Here is a 17,966-nt window from a genome sequence, read left to right on the forward strand (position 1 = left end):
AAATTTTTAATTAAAATCCTAAAATAGCGTTGGTGCCTTGGTGGTGCTAGAATAACAAACAGAGCAAGCAAGAAAGGCTTTTGCTTATAAAATTTGAATGGATGAAACCGCGGGAATCAAAATCTTTCTCCATTGAACACAACATTGATTCCATTTTATCATCGAATCATCAAATGATTCATAACAATCCTCCTCACCTATCTCTATACCAATCTCTCGTACTCGCCGGCCACCGGATCAAACCCTTAAAACAAGTCCACGCCCAAATCATCCTCTCCTGCAAACCGGCCGCAGCCCTCCCTCTCCTCACCAAACTCATTACATCCGTCTGCACGGCAAAAGCAATTCACTATGCCCGCAAACTCCTCTTTTCAATCTCCAACCCTGATTCCTTCCTCTTCAGTTCCGTTATCAAAACTTCCACTAAACATAACTTCCCCCTTCATTCCCTCATTTTCTATCAACACATGTTATCTTGTAATTCCGACCCTTCCAGCTATACTTTTACGGCTGTGATCAAAGCTTGTGGTAGTTTGTCTGCTTTGAAACTTGGCAAGAATGTGCATTGTCATGTTTTGGTTTCTGGGTATGGGTCAGATTCGTTTGTTCAAGCTGCATTGGTTAGTTTTTATGCAAAGTGTAATGAATTGGGCGTTGCGAGGAAACTGTTTGATGAAATGCCTAAAAGAAGTTTGGTTGCGTGGAACGCAATGATTTCTGGGTATGAACAGAATGGACTTGCTGAGGAAGCTGTTGGGTTGTTTCATAAGATGAGGGATGAGGGAGTTGAGTTTGATTTGGTGACTTTGGTGAGCGTGTTATCTGCGTGTTCTCGGATAGGGGCTCTCGGTTTGGGTTGTTGGATTCATGAGTATATTAGGCTTAATGGGTTAGGTGTGAATTGTAATATTGCTACTTCCTTGATTAATATGTATGGTAGGTGTGGGGATGTGATCAAAGCGAGACAAGTTTTTGACTCGTTGAATCAACAAAATGTTATAACTTGGACGTCTATGATATCCACCTATGGAATGCATGGATATGGCAGAGAGGCAATGGAAATATTTAGTCTTATGAAACTTCACGGGCCATCTCCTAATAGTGTGACATTTATCGCTGTTCTATCGGCGTGTGCCCATGCTGGACTAGTATCCGAAGGCCGTCTAGCTTATGCTAGCATGATTCAAGATTACGGAATAATCCCCAAAATGGAGCATCATGTTTCCATGGTTGATATGCTTGGACGTGCTGGACTGCTAGGCGAGGCATACCAACACATTCAAGATATGAATATGAATCATGTCAAACCTACAGCGGCTGTGTGGACAGCAATGCTTGGAGCATGCAAGATGCACAAAAATGTTGATCTTGGTGTTCTAGCAGCTGAGAATCTTTTAGCTATTGAACCTCAACATTCTGGCCATTATGTTTTACTCTCCAACGTATATGCAATGGCAGGCCTAATGGATCGGGTAGAATTGGTTAGAAATGTGATGATTCAAAAGGGATTGAAGAAACAAGTTGGATACGCCACCATAGAAGTTGATCAAAAGACGTATTTGTTTAGTATGGGCGACAAGTCTCATCCTGAAACTGCTACGATTTACAGGTATTTGGAAGAGTTGATGGAAAGGTGCAGGGAGGTAGGTTATGTACCAGCATCTGAATCTGTAATGCATGAATTAGAAGAGGAGGAGAGGCTTCATGCTCTTAGATACCATAGCGAAAAGCTTGCACTAGCATTTGGGCTCATGAAAACAGAACATGGATCCACTCTAAGGATTATGAAGAACCTGCGAGTGTGTGAAGATTGTCACATAGCTATCAAGTTCATTTCTGTTGTGACCAAACGAAAGATTATTGTTCGTGATAAGCTTCGATTTCATCATTTCGAAGATGGATTTTGTTCATGTTTGGACTACTGGTGATGGGATTTTATGCGGAGCAAAGTGACGAGTTAGCAGACTCATTTATGAAACACCAGAAGCACGACAAGTAAGCCAAAGAGGACAACTTAAAAAGGCCATATGTTCCAAATCATGAAGATTTAAGATGACCAGTCCATCGAATGCTTGTAACAAGCAAGGTATCATGTCTAAAAACCTACCACTGTTTGGCCCAACCACATGCCCCGGCGGCCCGGCCTGTTTTGACATACAAGTTTGGTCAATGACGTAATAGAAAGATAAAATAGTTGTCTTTTCCTCCAAACATTGCCATATCTAAAGAACAAATTTGCAATTTATGAAAATAGTCTCAATGTCATTATTTAACTTAAGAGATACAACAAATACAAATGAAACTGCTTTATCACTTTAATTTTTACCACTACAAAGTCTAATGACTGTAAATTTGTCTTCGGGCAGTAGTTACCTTCCAACTAGTAAATTTCATCATCAGGTATGTCGGGATTCAAGAATTTCTCAGGATCTTTGCTAATTGCATCATAACTGAGGGTAGATTTAACTCGATCTGGGACAGGTTCAAGTGGTATAATGCTATCTTCGTCTATAACCCCATCGATTATTCCGTATTCAACTGCTTCAATAGGAGAAAAATACCGATCCCTGTCAATGTCTTTCTGAACTTGTTCATAAGACCGACCAGTAGATTCTGCTAAGATTTTGATCACGTTCTCCTTGTTATTCATCATTTCTCGGGCTTGAATTTCAACATCTATCGCTTGTCCACTAGCACCTCCCATTGGTTGGTGGATCATAATTCTCGTATTAGGCATTGCAAGACGTTTACCTTTAGTTCCACCACCAAGAACTAGAGTAGCTGTTGATGCTGATATGCCCAGCGCAATTGTTGATACATCAGCCCTCACTAGCTTCAAGACATCATAAATAGCCATGGAAGAGCTGTTTCATACAGTAAAATAAGAGCTCAAATCAGAAGAGGCGTGTTGACTATACACAGTTCAAGAATACATTTGGGTAACTAAGAAAATGAAGCAAAAAAATTTAGATCCGATACTTGTCCATTGCTGCTAATCAAAATGATTATGCATATGTATTACCAAACTGGTTGAACACTCTTACTATTAATTACCAATTCCTTCCACAGGCGTCAAGTGTCTGATTGAAATAACAATTGATGTGTATCACTTCAATAGTATGCAACTCTTAATTTAGAGAACACCTACTGATAAATGGCTCAACAAAATTCACTAAGCTTCATTTGTTTTTGTCTTAAATAAAAATGGCCAACTAGAAGCCAGGCAGCAGCCATGGAATAAGAATTAGAAACAAGCTAGCATAGGTTTACACTTTTCAAACTAACAAGACTTATTACTATAGTTTTATACGACGAGAATTTATCAGCTTTAACATAATTAGTACAAGTCCCCTTCTCTTCCATAGTTCTGCATTTTTTGGTCATTATTATCACTCCCAACAACCACACAGTCTTTAGCATCTACATGTTAACATGTACCTTAATGAGGTCTGTCTACAAACCTAGTCACAGAAATACCAGATAATTATGGACCTGATGATACTGCAGCTTCTAATCAGCGTTTGACAGTTTAACTCTTAACACATATGCACAAAATAATAAAATACTGTCCCTTTTCCCTTGCACAGTTGGCCACTAAACTAACATTTTGTAGTTAAATAGGTCACTAAACTTACAATCGTTATTATTCATAGAGTATTACCAGTTGCCAGTTCAATATACAAATGTACAATATACCTTACAAAGTCTGACTTGATTAGCAAAAAAATACTCGTAAAGTTTAGTGCCTCATTCACAAATCACAATGAAGTCAAAGTTGCTCCTAATGACAATAAATCAGTTCCTCCGAGCAATTTTCATTAGTTTAATTATCACAAAATACGTTTGAAGACCCAATTATTGATCAACATTGTGTCGCACCAACCTAATCTATTTTTGACTAGTTGCCCAACATACCTATTTTCACCTCTCAACAAAGTCAATAACGCATTCATGCAATGACACAAGTCCCCCTCTCTTTCCAGGTTCTGCATATTTGAATAAAATCTCTACTATCTCATGTACCGCAATCCGCAAATAGGGATTTTGCAAAGTTGAGATCCTAGATACAGAAATACTCACAATGATTCTGCTTATAATTTCAGTAAGGTTTCAGGTGGTCTCACTTGCACTTAGAAGATGGTTAACTTAGAAATGCACCCTTCATACTAACGCTCACTGTGAACAACTTCTCTCCTATCTATTTTTGTAGATTCTTTCAAGCCAAGATGACATATGCACTAATGACAATCCTAAACAACTAGTTTTGCTAATGCCATTCTATTTCCTTTTCTAATTGCCTCACACATATCATGTTTCCGTTATTTATCTATTTCATATAGAAATATGATGTCCTTCAAATATCATCTAACTAGGCACTGATCCAGTTTTCTCAAATCATGCTAAAGATAGAACTCTAAAGCTATTTCATGTGACAGAGATCATTCAGGAATTGAAACTAATAAGTAGGATGACCCTCATAAGCAGAACCCAACCAAGAAAATAGAACTATAATCCCCCATGTGCAATACTAAGTCCAAAGCACAAAAAAAGGAGAGTCATATGGCATATATAACTTCCATACCTGCCAATTTTTAAAAATTTATTTGAGCAAGATGTTTAATCCTAATGGTTACCATTTACAAACCACTCCACCCACGTGTCAGTTCTATAAATAAAATTTTCATGAAGGTCTCAGAATAGACCCGTGTTCAAACCTCATTGTTTTAACATATTGGGATGGCCAGGGAAAAATTCCAAGAAAACGTCACAGGTTGACGCAGACGGAAATTTAAGATAACTAATTGATTCCGTTGATTCAAAGAATACCCGGAAAACAATTCTTCAAATTATCGTTGATTCAGATTGAATACCGATAATCTGGATTCTCACACTAAACACACATTGTGAATAGGGAAAAAATGAATTTTCGATTTATCATAAACTGATCATTTCCCCATGTCCAGATACATATAAATAAAGCTACAAAATTCGATTGGGCCCTAAAATACAAGTGGGCCGAAAGTTATAACCAAAAGAAAGTCCAAAAAAACCGAAAAAACATACAAAATGATCCAAAACTCATAGAAAAAGGCCATTTCGGGGCTCGAAGATCGACCAAACCGCCTTTGGCCATTTGCAGCTTGATGCGTCTCGTTTCTGCGGTCGTTTTGACTAGTCACACGCCCAAAACGGAGCCTTCTAGCAAAAGTTATGCCCATTTTTGTGGTGGCCTCTTTTTGTCTTGATTTTCTAAAAACAAAAAGGCCTGGTCCTCAATGGTTGGGCTTGGGCCTGCATGATTCCCTCCTGGGTAGACAAAATTCGCCCTCGAATTCACATCAACATCATCATCTGAAGATTCACCATGATAAGGCAGCAAATGCTTCACATTAAACACGTCTGAACAACGAATATGGCTAGGCAGCTTTAGACGATAAACATTGGGACTAATCTTCTGCACAATTTCAACAGGTCCAATCTTCTTGGGTGAAAGCTTGTTGTACTCTCCAACTGAAAAGCGATCTTTAGTTAAAACAGCCCAAACAAACTCACCTTCCTCAAAATCAACATGCCTACGCTTTTGATCTGCAGCCTGTTTGTACTTTGCATTGGCTTTACTCAAATTGTCATGAACAGTCTTGTGAACTTCATGTAACCCCTCTACAAAATCTTGGACCTTCTTGGGAACAGAGCCAGAAACAGGAAGTGACATTAAATCAAGCGGTCCTCTGGGCTGAGATGAATAAACGACCTGAAATGGACTGTAACCAGTACTTCGATTCATAGCATGATTATGAGCAAACTCGGCTTGACACAACTTTTGATCCCATGCCTTGACATGATCACCAACTAAACACCTCAATAAATTACCAAGTGAGCGATTAACAACTTCGGTTTGCCCATCAGTCTGTGGGTGATAAGCACTACTGAACTTGAACTGAGTATTTACCATCCTCCATAAACTACGCCAAAAGTGACTCAAAAACCGGGTATCCCGATCAGAAACAATAGAAGTTGGCAAACCAAGCAATCGATACACATTACGAAAGAAAAGTTGTGCAACATTCACAGCATCAGTTGTCTTCTTGCAAGGAATAAAATGAACCATCTTGGAAAACCGATCAACAACAACAAATATAGAATCATTACCTCTTTGAGTATGAGGCAACCCCGATACAAAATCCATGCTAATATCAACCCATGGCTGTGAAGGAACAGGCAAAGGCATATAAAGACCGGCATTAGTAGCTGTGCCTTTAGAAACCTGACAAATACGACACCGTTTGACATAACGGTCAACTTCTTTCCTCATAGTAGACCAAAAATAAGAAGTTTGCACCAACTGTAAAGTACGATCACGACCAACATGTCCTTCACCATGTAACTCCTTAATAATCTTCAAGCGATGACTAGAATCAGGAATACATAACTGATTCCCCTTGAAAAGAAAGCCATCATGTATCAAAAATTCTGATTTCTGCCCAGATTGCACATCCTGCATAATAACTGAAAAATATGGGTCAATAATTAACTGCTCACGGATAACATCTACACCAGGCACATCAACTCTCATAGATACAAGCAGATTGCTCCTCCGGCTTAATGCATCAACAACTCTATTAGACACACCAGTTTTGTGCTTGACAACACAAGTAAACTTTTCAAGAAATGCCAACCAACGCCCATGCCTATGAGACACTTTATCTTGTGTGCGTATATGCCTTACGGAGTCATGATCAGTGAACAAGACAAACTCCTTATGAAACAAATAATGACGCCAATGCTTTACAGCTTGGACCACTGCATAAAACTCCAAATCATAAGTGTTATACCTCAATTTTGGTCCACTCAATTTTTCACTAAAATAAGCAACAGGCCTACCACCCTGACTAAGAACTCCACCAACTCCACCAAAAACTTGAGAAAAGTCCGACAATACCAGAATGGGTGTTGTAGTGAGCTTGACTTTGATAGATTGAAAAGCCAACTCTGCCTTTTCTGTCCATACAAATGACTTCCCCTTCATGCAATCTGTCACTGGAGCCATAATAGAACTGAAATGAGGAATGAACCTCCTATAAAACGAAGCAAGCCCATGAAAACTACGAACTTCAGTAATGGTAGTAGGAGTTGGCCAGTTTTGAACTGCTGCTACTTTAGATTCATTCACTTGTATCCCATTACCAGAAACAATATACCCTAAAAACAAGACTTTAGGGGTCATGAACACACACTTTTTTGTTGCTGCATAAAACTTATCCCTGCGAAGTAAGGCCAAAACTTCCCTGACATGCATGACATGCTCATCAAAAGAAGCACTATAAATAAGAATATCATCAAAATACACAACCACAAACTTGCCAATAAAAGGCCTGAGCAACTGATTCATCACACGCATAAAAGTACTAGGTGCGTTTGATAAACCAAAGGGCATCACCAACCATTCATACAATCCTTCACGAGTCTTAAAGGCAGTTTTCCATTCATCACCTGGTCTAATTCGAATTTGATAATACCCATTTTTCAAATCCAACTTTGTAAAAATAGTAGCACCACTGATCTAATCAAGCAAATCATCAAGTCGAGGAATAGGAAATCTATACCTCACAGTAATCTTGTTGATGGCTCGACTATCAACACACATACGCCAAGTGCCATCTTTCTTTGGAGTTAATAGGGCAGGAACAGCACAAGGACTCATACTTTCACGAACATGGCCTTTAGAAACCAACTCCTCAACCTGTCTACGCAATTCTTCATGTTCACCTGGGCTCGTCCTATAATGTGGCCTGTTAGGCAACTGTGAACCAGGCTCCAAGTCAATATGATGTTGGATGTCACGCAAAGGTGGCAATCCATCAGGTAACTCGTCAGGAAATACATCTGAATATATCTCAAGTAGAGGAACCATGGCATCAGGAACGTTGCCATCTTCAACCACTTCTTTTCCTATCAACACAAAGATATCATCGTCCTCCTCTAACTCGTCCTCAAATTGAGAGAGAGTTAACAGGGTGCCAGTGGGTTTATTGGCTACAACCTTAGGCTTGCTAGGCAACAAAGTGATCTTCACATTATCAAACAGGAAACTATAAGTATTTTTTCGCCCATTATGTTCTACATTACGATCATATTCCCAAGGCCTACCTAACAACAAATGACATGCATCCATGGGAACTACATCACACCAAACATCATCCTTATATTGTTTACCAATAGAAAAAGAAACAAGAGAACGTTTAGATACTGTTACCTCGCCTCCTTTCTTAAGCCACTGAAGCTTGTAAGGCTTAGGGTGATTTTCTGTTTTCAAGGCCAACTTCTTGACAGCCTCATCGAAAACCAAGTTATCACAACTTCCTGGATCAACAACAAAAGAGCAAACTTTTCCCAACACGGTACATGTTGAATGAAAGATGTTATGTCTAAGCCAGTCATCCTCATTAGCCTTTGGCGTATAGCATGATCTCCTAACCACCAAACTCACTCCTACATCTCCAGCAACCTCTACTTCTTCATACTCATCGCCATCATCAAACACTGGGGCTTCTTCGTAGATTTCATCAGCCTCATCACCATCATCTTCCCAATCATCTTGTTCAACATACAAATTCTTTTTCTTGGGATTCCTAGCGATGGCCAGACTCACCGCAATTAAAACACTTTAAGCCACTAGTACTAGCCCCTTTTGAAACTGGTGCAGTATTGCCACCACTTTGTTTTGCTTGATTAGGGACAAAACGAGATGACGAGGGACCCGAACCTGAACTACCTTCTGATACGCCAAAAGATGAACCACCAACCCGTCGGTTCTGTTTCTCATATACTAGAGCACGTTGATGTGCTTCAGAAAGAGTTACAGGATCACACATGTTAACAAAGTCCATAATCTGGACCCTCAACCCGCCAATATATCGAGACACAAGTTGTTCTTCAGTCTCTTGAATATCATTTCTTGCAATTAATTGATAGAATTCAGTGGTGTAATCTTCAACAGATTTGGAACCCTGTTTCAGATTCTGTAACCGTTGGTACATTAAACGTCGATAATTATGAGGAATAAAATTGGCCCTCATACACTTCTTCATCTTCTCCCAGGTTCTAACTTTTGACTTTCCAACCCTCTCCCTTGTAAGTTTCATTTGTTGCCACCAAGCAGATGCCCTACCACGAAGCCTAGTAGCGATCAACGAGACTTTCTTGTCATCTGGAACCCCCTTAAATTCGAAAACTTCTTCAACAACAGCCAGCCAATCAATGAAATTTTCTGGGTTCAGAGTGTCACCATCAAACTCAGGAATACTGGTTCTTATTCCAGACTCCCAACGGTTGTTATTACCCCGTTGATTTGGCTCTGGTTCATCATCAGAAGATGAGCGGTCACTACCACCACCGAACGGATTTTCTTCTTCTTCTTCTGGACGATCACGATTGCGACGCCTAGGCTAATTCATTATAACATTTATCCGTTCCATTAGATCACCAGCAAATCGATCCAACCGTTCCTCCATCCTTCCCATAACACGTTGCTCTAAATCTTGCTCATGGACATCATTAACATTTCTTGTTCTCCTGGGAGCCATATCGACCAGGAATTCGGCTTTGATACCAATTGACACAGACGGAAATTTAAGATAACTAATTGATTCCGTTGATTCAAAGAATACCCGGAAAACAATTCTTCAAATTATCGTTGATTCAGATTGAATACCGATAATCTGGATTCTCACACTAAACACACATTGTGAATAGGGAAAAAATGAATTTTTGATTTATCATAAACTGATCATTTCTCCATGTCCAGATACATATAAATAAAGCTGATAATTCGAATGGGCCCTAAAATACAAGTGGGCCGAAAGTTATAACCAAAAGAAAGTCCAAAAAAACCGAAAAAACATACAAAATGGTCCAAAACTCATAGAAAAAGGCCATTTCGGGGCTCGAAGGTCGACCAAACCGCCTTTAGCCATTTGCAGCTTGATGCGTCTCGTTTCTGCGGTCGTTTTGACTGGTCACACGCCCAAAACGGAGCCTTCTAGCAAAAGTTATGCCCATTTTTGTGGTGGCCTCTTTTTGTCTTGATTTTCTAAAAACAAAAGGGCCTGGTCCTCAATGGTTGGGCTTGGGCCTGCATCACAGGTATACCGGATAGGTCACTTAAATCAGAACCAAAGGTTGGACTTTCTATAGGTAGCCTGAATAGGGATCCCTCTTAATTTACCGGTTTCAATGATATATGACATTGAACTATAGATAAATAACACTATAAGCTAATCCTTAATAAACCTTTTCCTAACAATTTATCACCCGGGTATGTTTCGGTTATGTTTCGATAACTCTTAAACATGGGTGACTCAAGCTTTTACAGGGCCTAGAGCGAAGTTATAAAACGGGGCCTTTTGTTATATATCGTGTGTTAAATCATACGCTGCTTCATGTATATGTATATGTATACGCAATATCAGATTGACTTCCTACTTTCAACCCTCCAAAGAAGACTCATAAAAATATAGCTAAAAAGCAACTAACTACAAGAACATATACATAATATACAGACACACCCAATATAGATACAGAAAGCTAAAATTAGAAAGATAGAAACTTTTATATATAAAAATACCTGAGAGAGCCACCAGAAGAATTAATAAAAAGCCTGATATCTTTAGTAGGATCTTGGGCGTCCAACAAAAGCAACTGACTAATAATAGCATCTGCAACAAAATCATCAATTTGGGTCCCTAAAAATACAATCCTTTCTCTGAACAACAAACCCATTGCATCCGATTCCGCCCCTCTCATCGCCGTCGCCGGTGTCTGCGGCGAAGATGCTGAAATTCCAAGATTTCTAGATTGTAGGGTTTGTGAAGGGGACGAAAAAGACTGGATTTTTGAGCAGATTGGAAGACGGCGGAGGGAGATGGATTGAAGGGGTTTTGAGGGAAGAAAGTGTCGGAGAGTGGCGGTGGTGGAGAAGGAGATACACTCCATTGTGTGTTGTTGAAGATAATGGGAAATTGGTGTTCTTTGTCTTCCTTCTTCACTCTGTTTTTATTTTATTTTTTTACGGTTTTTTATTTATCCAAAAGGGCTAATTGCATGTGAAATACTCGTATTTTGACACTTTTGTTATTGTAAGGCTCGTAAAAAAAATTGTTTTCGAAGGGCAGTGAAACGGTTAATAATTCTTTTATGGGGTTTCGTTTAAGTTACCGGTTAAAAAGGGATTTTGAAATTATTTTCATTTATTTTAAATCCATTAATTTCATAACTGTAATATCCATGTAATTAAAAAAGAAACTTGAAATACCACGTTGGTGTTCCACTATCGAAAAACACTTTATAAACATGTTGGGTCGAAGTATGTGTTGATCCCAAGACTGGGGAAACATTTTTAGGTGGGAGTGATGGAGTGTCAGTCCCTGTTTGGCCACCCAATGTACCAATTCCAAGTGCTTCAGAGATGCTCAAGCAGAAACAAGCTGAATTGGCAAAGGAAAAAGAAAGTGTAGGTGAAATGTCAACACCTACAAAGAAAACCACCAATGTCATGCCATAAACCACCAATGTCATGCCACAAAGGAAGAGTCCAAGACTGACTAACAAGAGGAACCCCAGTCAGAAACAAGCTGAATTGCCAAAGGAAAAAGAAAGCGTATGTGAGGTGTCAACACCTAAAAAGAGGAACCCAGTGAGAGGATCATGAAAAGGAAATTGGCAATGTCTATTCCTGGCCCAGAGGACTCAAAGCACAATGCGATGGAGTTGGAGTAAGCTTGGATACCAGCCTGTCTAAGATTGTTGAATTACTCTTTTGTGTACTGGTCTTATGTTATGAACTTTTTACTTTGGTATATAATATGATGGTTATGAACATCATGATGTAGTGACCCTAGAATGTAGGTTATGAAACTGCATGAAACTGCTTGGTATGTAGAACTGCTTGATTTGTAGAAGTTATGCCCAATTTTTGGTGAAATGAAAAGAATGAATCTTTTTAGGGCTTACTTATACTTGTTTAATTTTTACATTTTCATGTACATTGTTTTGCAGATGAAACCATATAGAATAAAAAGTGTTTGCATTTTTATATAATATCTTACTTGCATATCAACCAATATAATATGTCATTTGAAGCAGGTGAAACAATATAGAATAAAAAGTGTTTGCATTTCCATTTTCAATGCATGTCAAATACAAAAGATGATGAATTAACTTACATCAAGACAAAGCCATTATACCCAACAAAATACACAATAAAACTACAACTAGTAACATGAAGCCTAAAAACCTTTAAAAAACTGCAATTTGGCCACAAGAACTTGGTTATCTTATTTCAAATCAAATGTTTCAACCCTTGAATCCTTCATTTCTTCAGAGTATCCAGTAGATTTCAATCCCTTTATCTCATTATGCAAATCGAATACCAATTCTTTGTAGTATTCACTAGGAAGTTCTTCATCCAAAAAACGATACATTTTACTTTCAAAATCATGAAAACGAATTGACAAAAACTTACCATAATCGGGCAACTTAAAAATCTTCTTCCAGGATTTTTTCGAGTCCACGAAGTTCGAGGGTTTACGTGAAACCCACAATCACATGTGTCGCTGTTTCCCTTGGGTCTGCTTCTTTGATTCGATGAAGATGTCGACATTTTGATTTTTAGGGTTTGGAATTGGGGGGAAATAAGTGATACGTATATATGTGTTTTCTATGTGTTTGTATTGCATATATAGGCACACGTGTAATAGTCATTTTAAATGACATGGCAATTAGATTTAAATAAAAGATAAATAACCGGCTAAATACGGGACACACAAGCACGTTTTGATCGCGGTCCCACAATAGGAATATTAACCGTTTCACTGCCCTTCGAAAACAATTTTTTTTGTACGAGCCTCACAATGTCAAAGTACAAGGACTTCCCATGCAATTAACCCTATCCAAAAATGTAGTGTTTGTTGTTTTACCTTTTTTAACAGTTTGGGTTGAATTGGTCAAACGGGTAATGTGATTTAACGATAACGTTATTTCTCCCACATTATTTGAGGATAGTCGATCGTGACAAAAAACTGGTTTTTGTTCAAATCGGGTAAAAAAAAACCGATAACTGGATTCGATCAAAATCAGGTTTGATCATCAAATCGGTTCGGTTTATTTTGGAAAAACCTATGGTTTGAAACAGGTTTCTGTTTTCGGGTCTTAGTTTTATTTTTATTTATTTATTTTTTTTGGGCACCCATGACAAAATTCAAAATTGAAAGAAAAAACAACTTTTACCAACGACACAAAATGACTATTGGGAAATTTTTTATGTTTGGAAGGAAAACAAAAACTTCAAATTTTCTGGAAAAAAACACCTTTAGCAACGACATTTTTGTCATTAAATAAAATTTGGAATTAAAACAAAAATGATATTTTCTAAAGAGGTTGTCGTCACAAAAGGTATGTTTGACTTTCAAAATAAATTAAATAACGTACAATTTCTTTTTCTTTTTGTTCAACAACGACATCATGTCGTTGAAAAAAACATAGCGTCTTCAAATCCACTTTGTTTTTGGTACTGAGAATCTAATGAGTCATGCAAATATACTATACTGATTTCTAATATATGTTATAGTGATCCAAATGTATGTAGTATGCAACTATGCATGTACTCGTATTAATTTCTATATTTAAGTAGTATCAAGATAAGTCAAGACGTATAAACATCAACAGAAATGTCTAGTCAAATATGTTTCTGTAGTCTAGACATAACGTTCATGGAATGTAATACAAGATATGTAAAGTTCTCAGCATAGTGTTATAACAATTTGCAATATATAGAACATTGGTTTAATTAAAAAACTACATATATAGTAATTAAGTACGTAATAGATCGATCATTCTGTCAAGGAAACCAAAAGCTACAAACTCATGGGATGGACTAGAAGCGAGTTAATGTATTTGATCATGTCTTTCCCGGCATGATTGTAATCATCATCTCCGTGTTTATATAGGACATCACAAACGCGTGCGAGGTTGATTGGAGACATGAGTAGAGGCCTCGGTACGTCGAGTGGCCTCAGAGACTCTTGGTTTATAACTTTCCAATTATCTTCGACTTGTTTCGTTAATACCTCACAAGCTTGCTCTTCCGAAACATCATACTGCTTCATGTAGCATTCAATACTAGAAGCCACATGGTTTCGTTCTTGCTCTTCCTACAATTTAATATAAACATTACGTTTTTACAATACGGATCGATAATATATGAATTAATTAAGTGATTCTTAAAGTTTTTATATATACTATACCTTGTGTGTGGCAATATCGTCCATGAGCCTTAAAATCAGACACGAGGATTTGACGATAGGAGGATAGGTTGATACCCATTTAAATGTATCCTCGGTGACCGAATCATCCCCATGAACGTAACATTTAGCGATGATCATGGCATAGGCACAAGTTACCAAGGTTACGGACATATGTTCTTCCACAGTTGGTATATACCCGTCTTTTGCCCATTTGGCTTCGATTAGGAGATTTCGGGTGTAGTCTTTCACCTAGTTAATTAGTTTCCAAATATTAATTTTCTGGCCGGGGAAATAAAAGCAAATTAAAGAAATGTGAAATGAGTTGCATTTAATTTACAAGTACGTACCATCTCTTTGGTATAGTAGCTGCGATATGTTTTTCCCTTCTTTTCTAGCAATTCTTCGGCTTCTTTGTGAACATCAATTAGTTCTTGATATATCAGTTTCATGTATTCGGGTAGCATATCCAAGCAACTTAGCGACCATCTATTTGAATCAATCAAAATGTGATAATCACCATTAAGTTTTGGAAGTGTTGCACTAGCTTATGGATATATTATTAATTAGTAGACTTGGAATTGAAGTTTAATTTCTAGTACATATATACCTTTGAACAGCTTCGGTAAAGATCTCAAGTTCTTCATAAGTACCATAATTGTCGTATGTATCGTCCAGAATGATTACAAGATTGCAGGCTTTCATTAGGAAAATCCTAGCATCAGAATGTTGAGGCTCGTAACAGACCGCCAATATCCAGAAGTAGCCTTCAACTATTCTGTCCCGCACATAAGGTAGTCTTGTCGATACATCCAAATCCTTCCACCATCTAAACATATACATATATAAAATGCATGTACGTATATGATCAGCTCTATGAAAATAGCAAGAACACTGGATATTAGTTAGATAGATTAGCAATATATATGATTTTCATACTTGCAAATTTGGCTAAGCTCCTTCCGGTGCAATTCTTGGAGCAAATTGAAATCTAACTTGGCAAACATTAGCAAGTCCTCGTTATGGGAATCTTCCTGTTCATAGATAGGTACGTAACGTAATGCTTCTAGCCTTGCCAACCTTTTTCGAAGAGGCTGTTGTAAGGCTTGATGTATTATTTGAGTTTCAAGATCAGAAGCGTCGATATTGCACATGTGATTCTTGACTATGTTTCCAAGGTGGTATTTGGTAAACTCGAGTGCATCGTCTAAGACTTGTTCACCTTCCACCCTCATGTACGCTGCTTCGTACAAACTAAGCATGCCTCCAACATCATCTTTTATGCAATCCATGAAACACCCAGTTTCGCTCTTGTAGTTGTTGAAAATGTCTACAAAAAGAGGATCGAAGTACGTATTAATTGTTATAATTAACTAGTATGGCATATATAAACTATATATATATATATATATATATATATATATATATATATATCGTGCAAGTTAATCATATAAGTATACCACTTGACACGTTAAAGCCTTGTTGTCGTAGGAGCCTGAACCAAAGTGAAGTGCCTTGGAGGTCACTCTTGTTGATCCATTGATCCCCATACGCGACGTATATATGTCTCAAACATTCCTCAATTTCATCCTCGAAATGATATGCGACACCAAGCCGTTGGACTGCATCGATAAGTTCCAATAACTTCACATGATGTATTATTGATGCCGCCTCGGTTAGGGTTGAGATGATGACTAACTTTTCCCTTACTTTCTCTTTTAGTTCCTTAGCCCATTCCTCCATGTATGCTTCATCATTTCTCTACATTCACAAATGAAACATTTACTAAAAACAACAACTTAACATAGATTGATCAATATATATATGAATTGATGAACAACGTACAAACCTTATCATATGTGAGAAACATATCTCCCCAAATGCTACGATGGAAATTCACGGTGTTTCGGATAACGTCTTGTTTAGTACCTTTGTTATGATCAAAGGATGAAGAAATAGTAGACATATTATTCTACAGGAAAATTATAGATTATATTGACTTAAGAGAGAAAATAAATAAATTTTGTAGGATATAACTTCCTCTTTAAATACTTAAACTGAATTCTTACTACCAAACTTTATACAATGGAATATATATAATGCTAGATCTGACTTATGTATGTATATATAGGCTGTGTAGTAGCTAGGGCTAGAACGTCATTGTCACGTTATGGTTGCTGCCCTGTTCAAAGGACCCAAAGTGTCAATTTGCAATATCTAATATTATTGTGACTAACTCTCAAAATTTCGTCGTTAAGTATGTCCGTTGCTAATACAATCTGTCGTTAATTCAGCCCATTGGTTCGTCAAAAATTCTCGACAAAAAGCAAAGTAGAATTGTTGTCGCAGATTATACCTTACATCGAAAATTCTGTCACTAAATATTACCGAGGGCCATTTTAGGGTCAAACAAAATTCGTCAAAAAACGTGCTTAGGATTAGATTTTGGACAAATATTGTTGTTGCTAATTTTGAACTTTGTAGTAGCGATCAAACAAATGGAGCTAATTAGTTTAATGAAATTTTTTTAAGGGTTTAATATTAAGTGTAAGTAACTTTTACATTTTCCTGTTAGTATGTAAATATGTCTTGCACTCTCATATACTAAAACTTTTTTTAGTGGCTATTAAAGTTTCTAGTTAGTTAATTCAGTCTTTTTTCCAGGTCGAGTATGTTCTTCGATCTCTAAAATGTCTTTGATTGAGAAGAAGAAAAGCGGGGGAACCTTACACCAAAAGCTAATCTTGTACCAAATGATGTTGGCCAAATCGCATGAACACAAGAGGTGTTCCAGGTTTTCTTCCAAGCTGTTGTCAAGAAATTGTACTATTAGTTGGGAAGATTGGAATAGCTTCAATGTTTGTACATAACTTGTTAATTATCCGCACCACTCCTTTTTTGTGTGAGTTTGGCGTCTTTTTTTGAATAAAAGTTAACTTTCAAAATTAAGGAAGCCAAATGGATCACTAAAGACTATTTCTGGTTCATATGGAAAGTCTCAATGAATAGGCTCCCAACGATGCTTGCTTTAAAGGAAAGGAAGGTGATTTTCGACAATACTGATTGTGTTCTCTGCAACAGCTTGGAAGAGAACCTGGAACACCTCTTGTGTTCATCCGATTTGGCCAACATCATTTGGTACAAGATTAGCTTTTGGTGTAAGGTTCCCCCGCTTTTCTTCTTCTCAATCAAAGACATTTTAGATATCGAAGAACATACTCGACTTGGAAAAAGGGCAAAAGAGATTTTCAAAGGAATCATTTTTGTCTCATGTTGGTGCATTTGGCGGGTAAGAAACAATAGAAGATTCAAGGAAGAGAAGACTTGCGCCGAAAAGATCTTCTACAAGATCAAGACGACTAGCTATTTATGGTTTAAACACAGGTCAAGAAATTGTACTATTAGTTGGGAAGATTGGAATAACTTCAATGTTTGTACATAACTTGCAATTATCCGCGCCACTCCTTTTTTGTGTGAGTTTGGCGTCTTTTTTTGAATAAAAGTTAAGTTTCAAAAAAAAAAAGTTAATTCAGTCTTTTTAGCTAGTTTAATTCATGAGTTAAATTGTTACCTAGTAATCACGGATTCCATAGCTCTGAAGCAAGAACTCATTAATTATGGTAAACCCAACAAAAAGGTTTGAAAACGTCGTTGTATGTTTGAGTAAAA

General features: G+C 37.5%; 3 protein-coding genes across 3 annotated transcripts; 1 reads left to right on the forward strand and 2 right to left on the reverse strand.

The window, feature by feature from the left end:
• Positions 1–101: 101 nt before the first annotated feature.
• Positions 102–2,211, forward strand: LOC122610978 (pentatricopeptide repeat-containing protein At2g33760). Its single transcript, XM_043783930.1, has one exon. The coding sequence runs from the start codon at positions 102–104 to the stop codon at positions 1,926–1,928; it is 1,827 nt and encodes a 608-aa protein (XP_043639865.1). The 3' UTR covers positions 1,929–2,211.
• Positions 2,212–2,221: 10 nt separating this feature from the next.
• On the reverse strand, positions 2,222–11,033 carry LOC122578809 (ATP-dependent Clp protease proteolytic subunit 4, chloroplastic-like). The gene is made up of 2 exons (XM_043750853.1): positions 10,625–11,033; positions 2,222–2,864 (listed from the first exon to the last, which is right to left on the reverse strand). Exons 1-2 carry the CDS (start codon positions 10,990–10,992, stop codon positions 2,381–2,383), a joined length of 852 nt encoding a protein of 283 aa, XP_043606788.1. The 5' UTR covers positions 10,993–11,033; the 3' UTR covers positions 2,222–2,380.
• A 2,843-nt stretch (positions 11,034–13,876) lies between these two features.
• LOC122579485 ((E)-beta-farnesene synthase-like) lies at positions 13,877–16,368 on the reverse strand. The gene is made up of 7 exons (XM_043751668.1): positions 16,147–16,368; positions 15,758–16,058; positions 15,237–15,627; positions 14,908–15,126; positions 14,648–14,786; positions 14,301–14,549; positions 13,877–14,207 (listed from the first exon to the last, which is right to left on the reverse strand). The coding sequence occupies exons 1-7, from the start codon at positions 16,261–16,263 to the stop codon at positions 13,911–13,913; spliced, it is 1,713 nt and encodes a 570-aa protein (XP_043607603.1). The 5' UTR covers positions 16,264–16,368; the 3' UTR covers positions 13,877–13,910.
• Positions 16,369–17,966: the final 1,598 nt, after the last annotated feature.

This window comes from Erigeron canadensis, chromosome 8, assembly GCF_010389155.1.
Source record: "Erigeron canadensis isolate Cc75 chromosome 8, C_canadensis_v1, whole genome shotgun sequence".
Classification (NCBI taxonomy): domain Eukaryota; kingdom Viridiplantae; phylum Streptophyta; class Magnoliopsida; order Asterales; family Asteraceae; genus Erigeron; species Erigeron canadensis.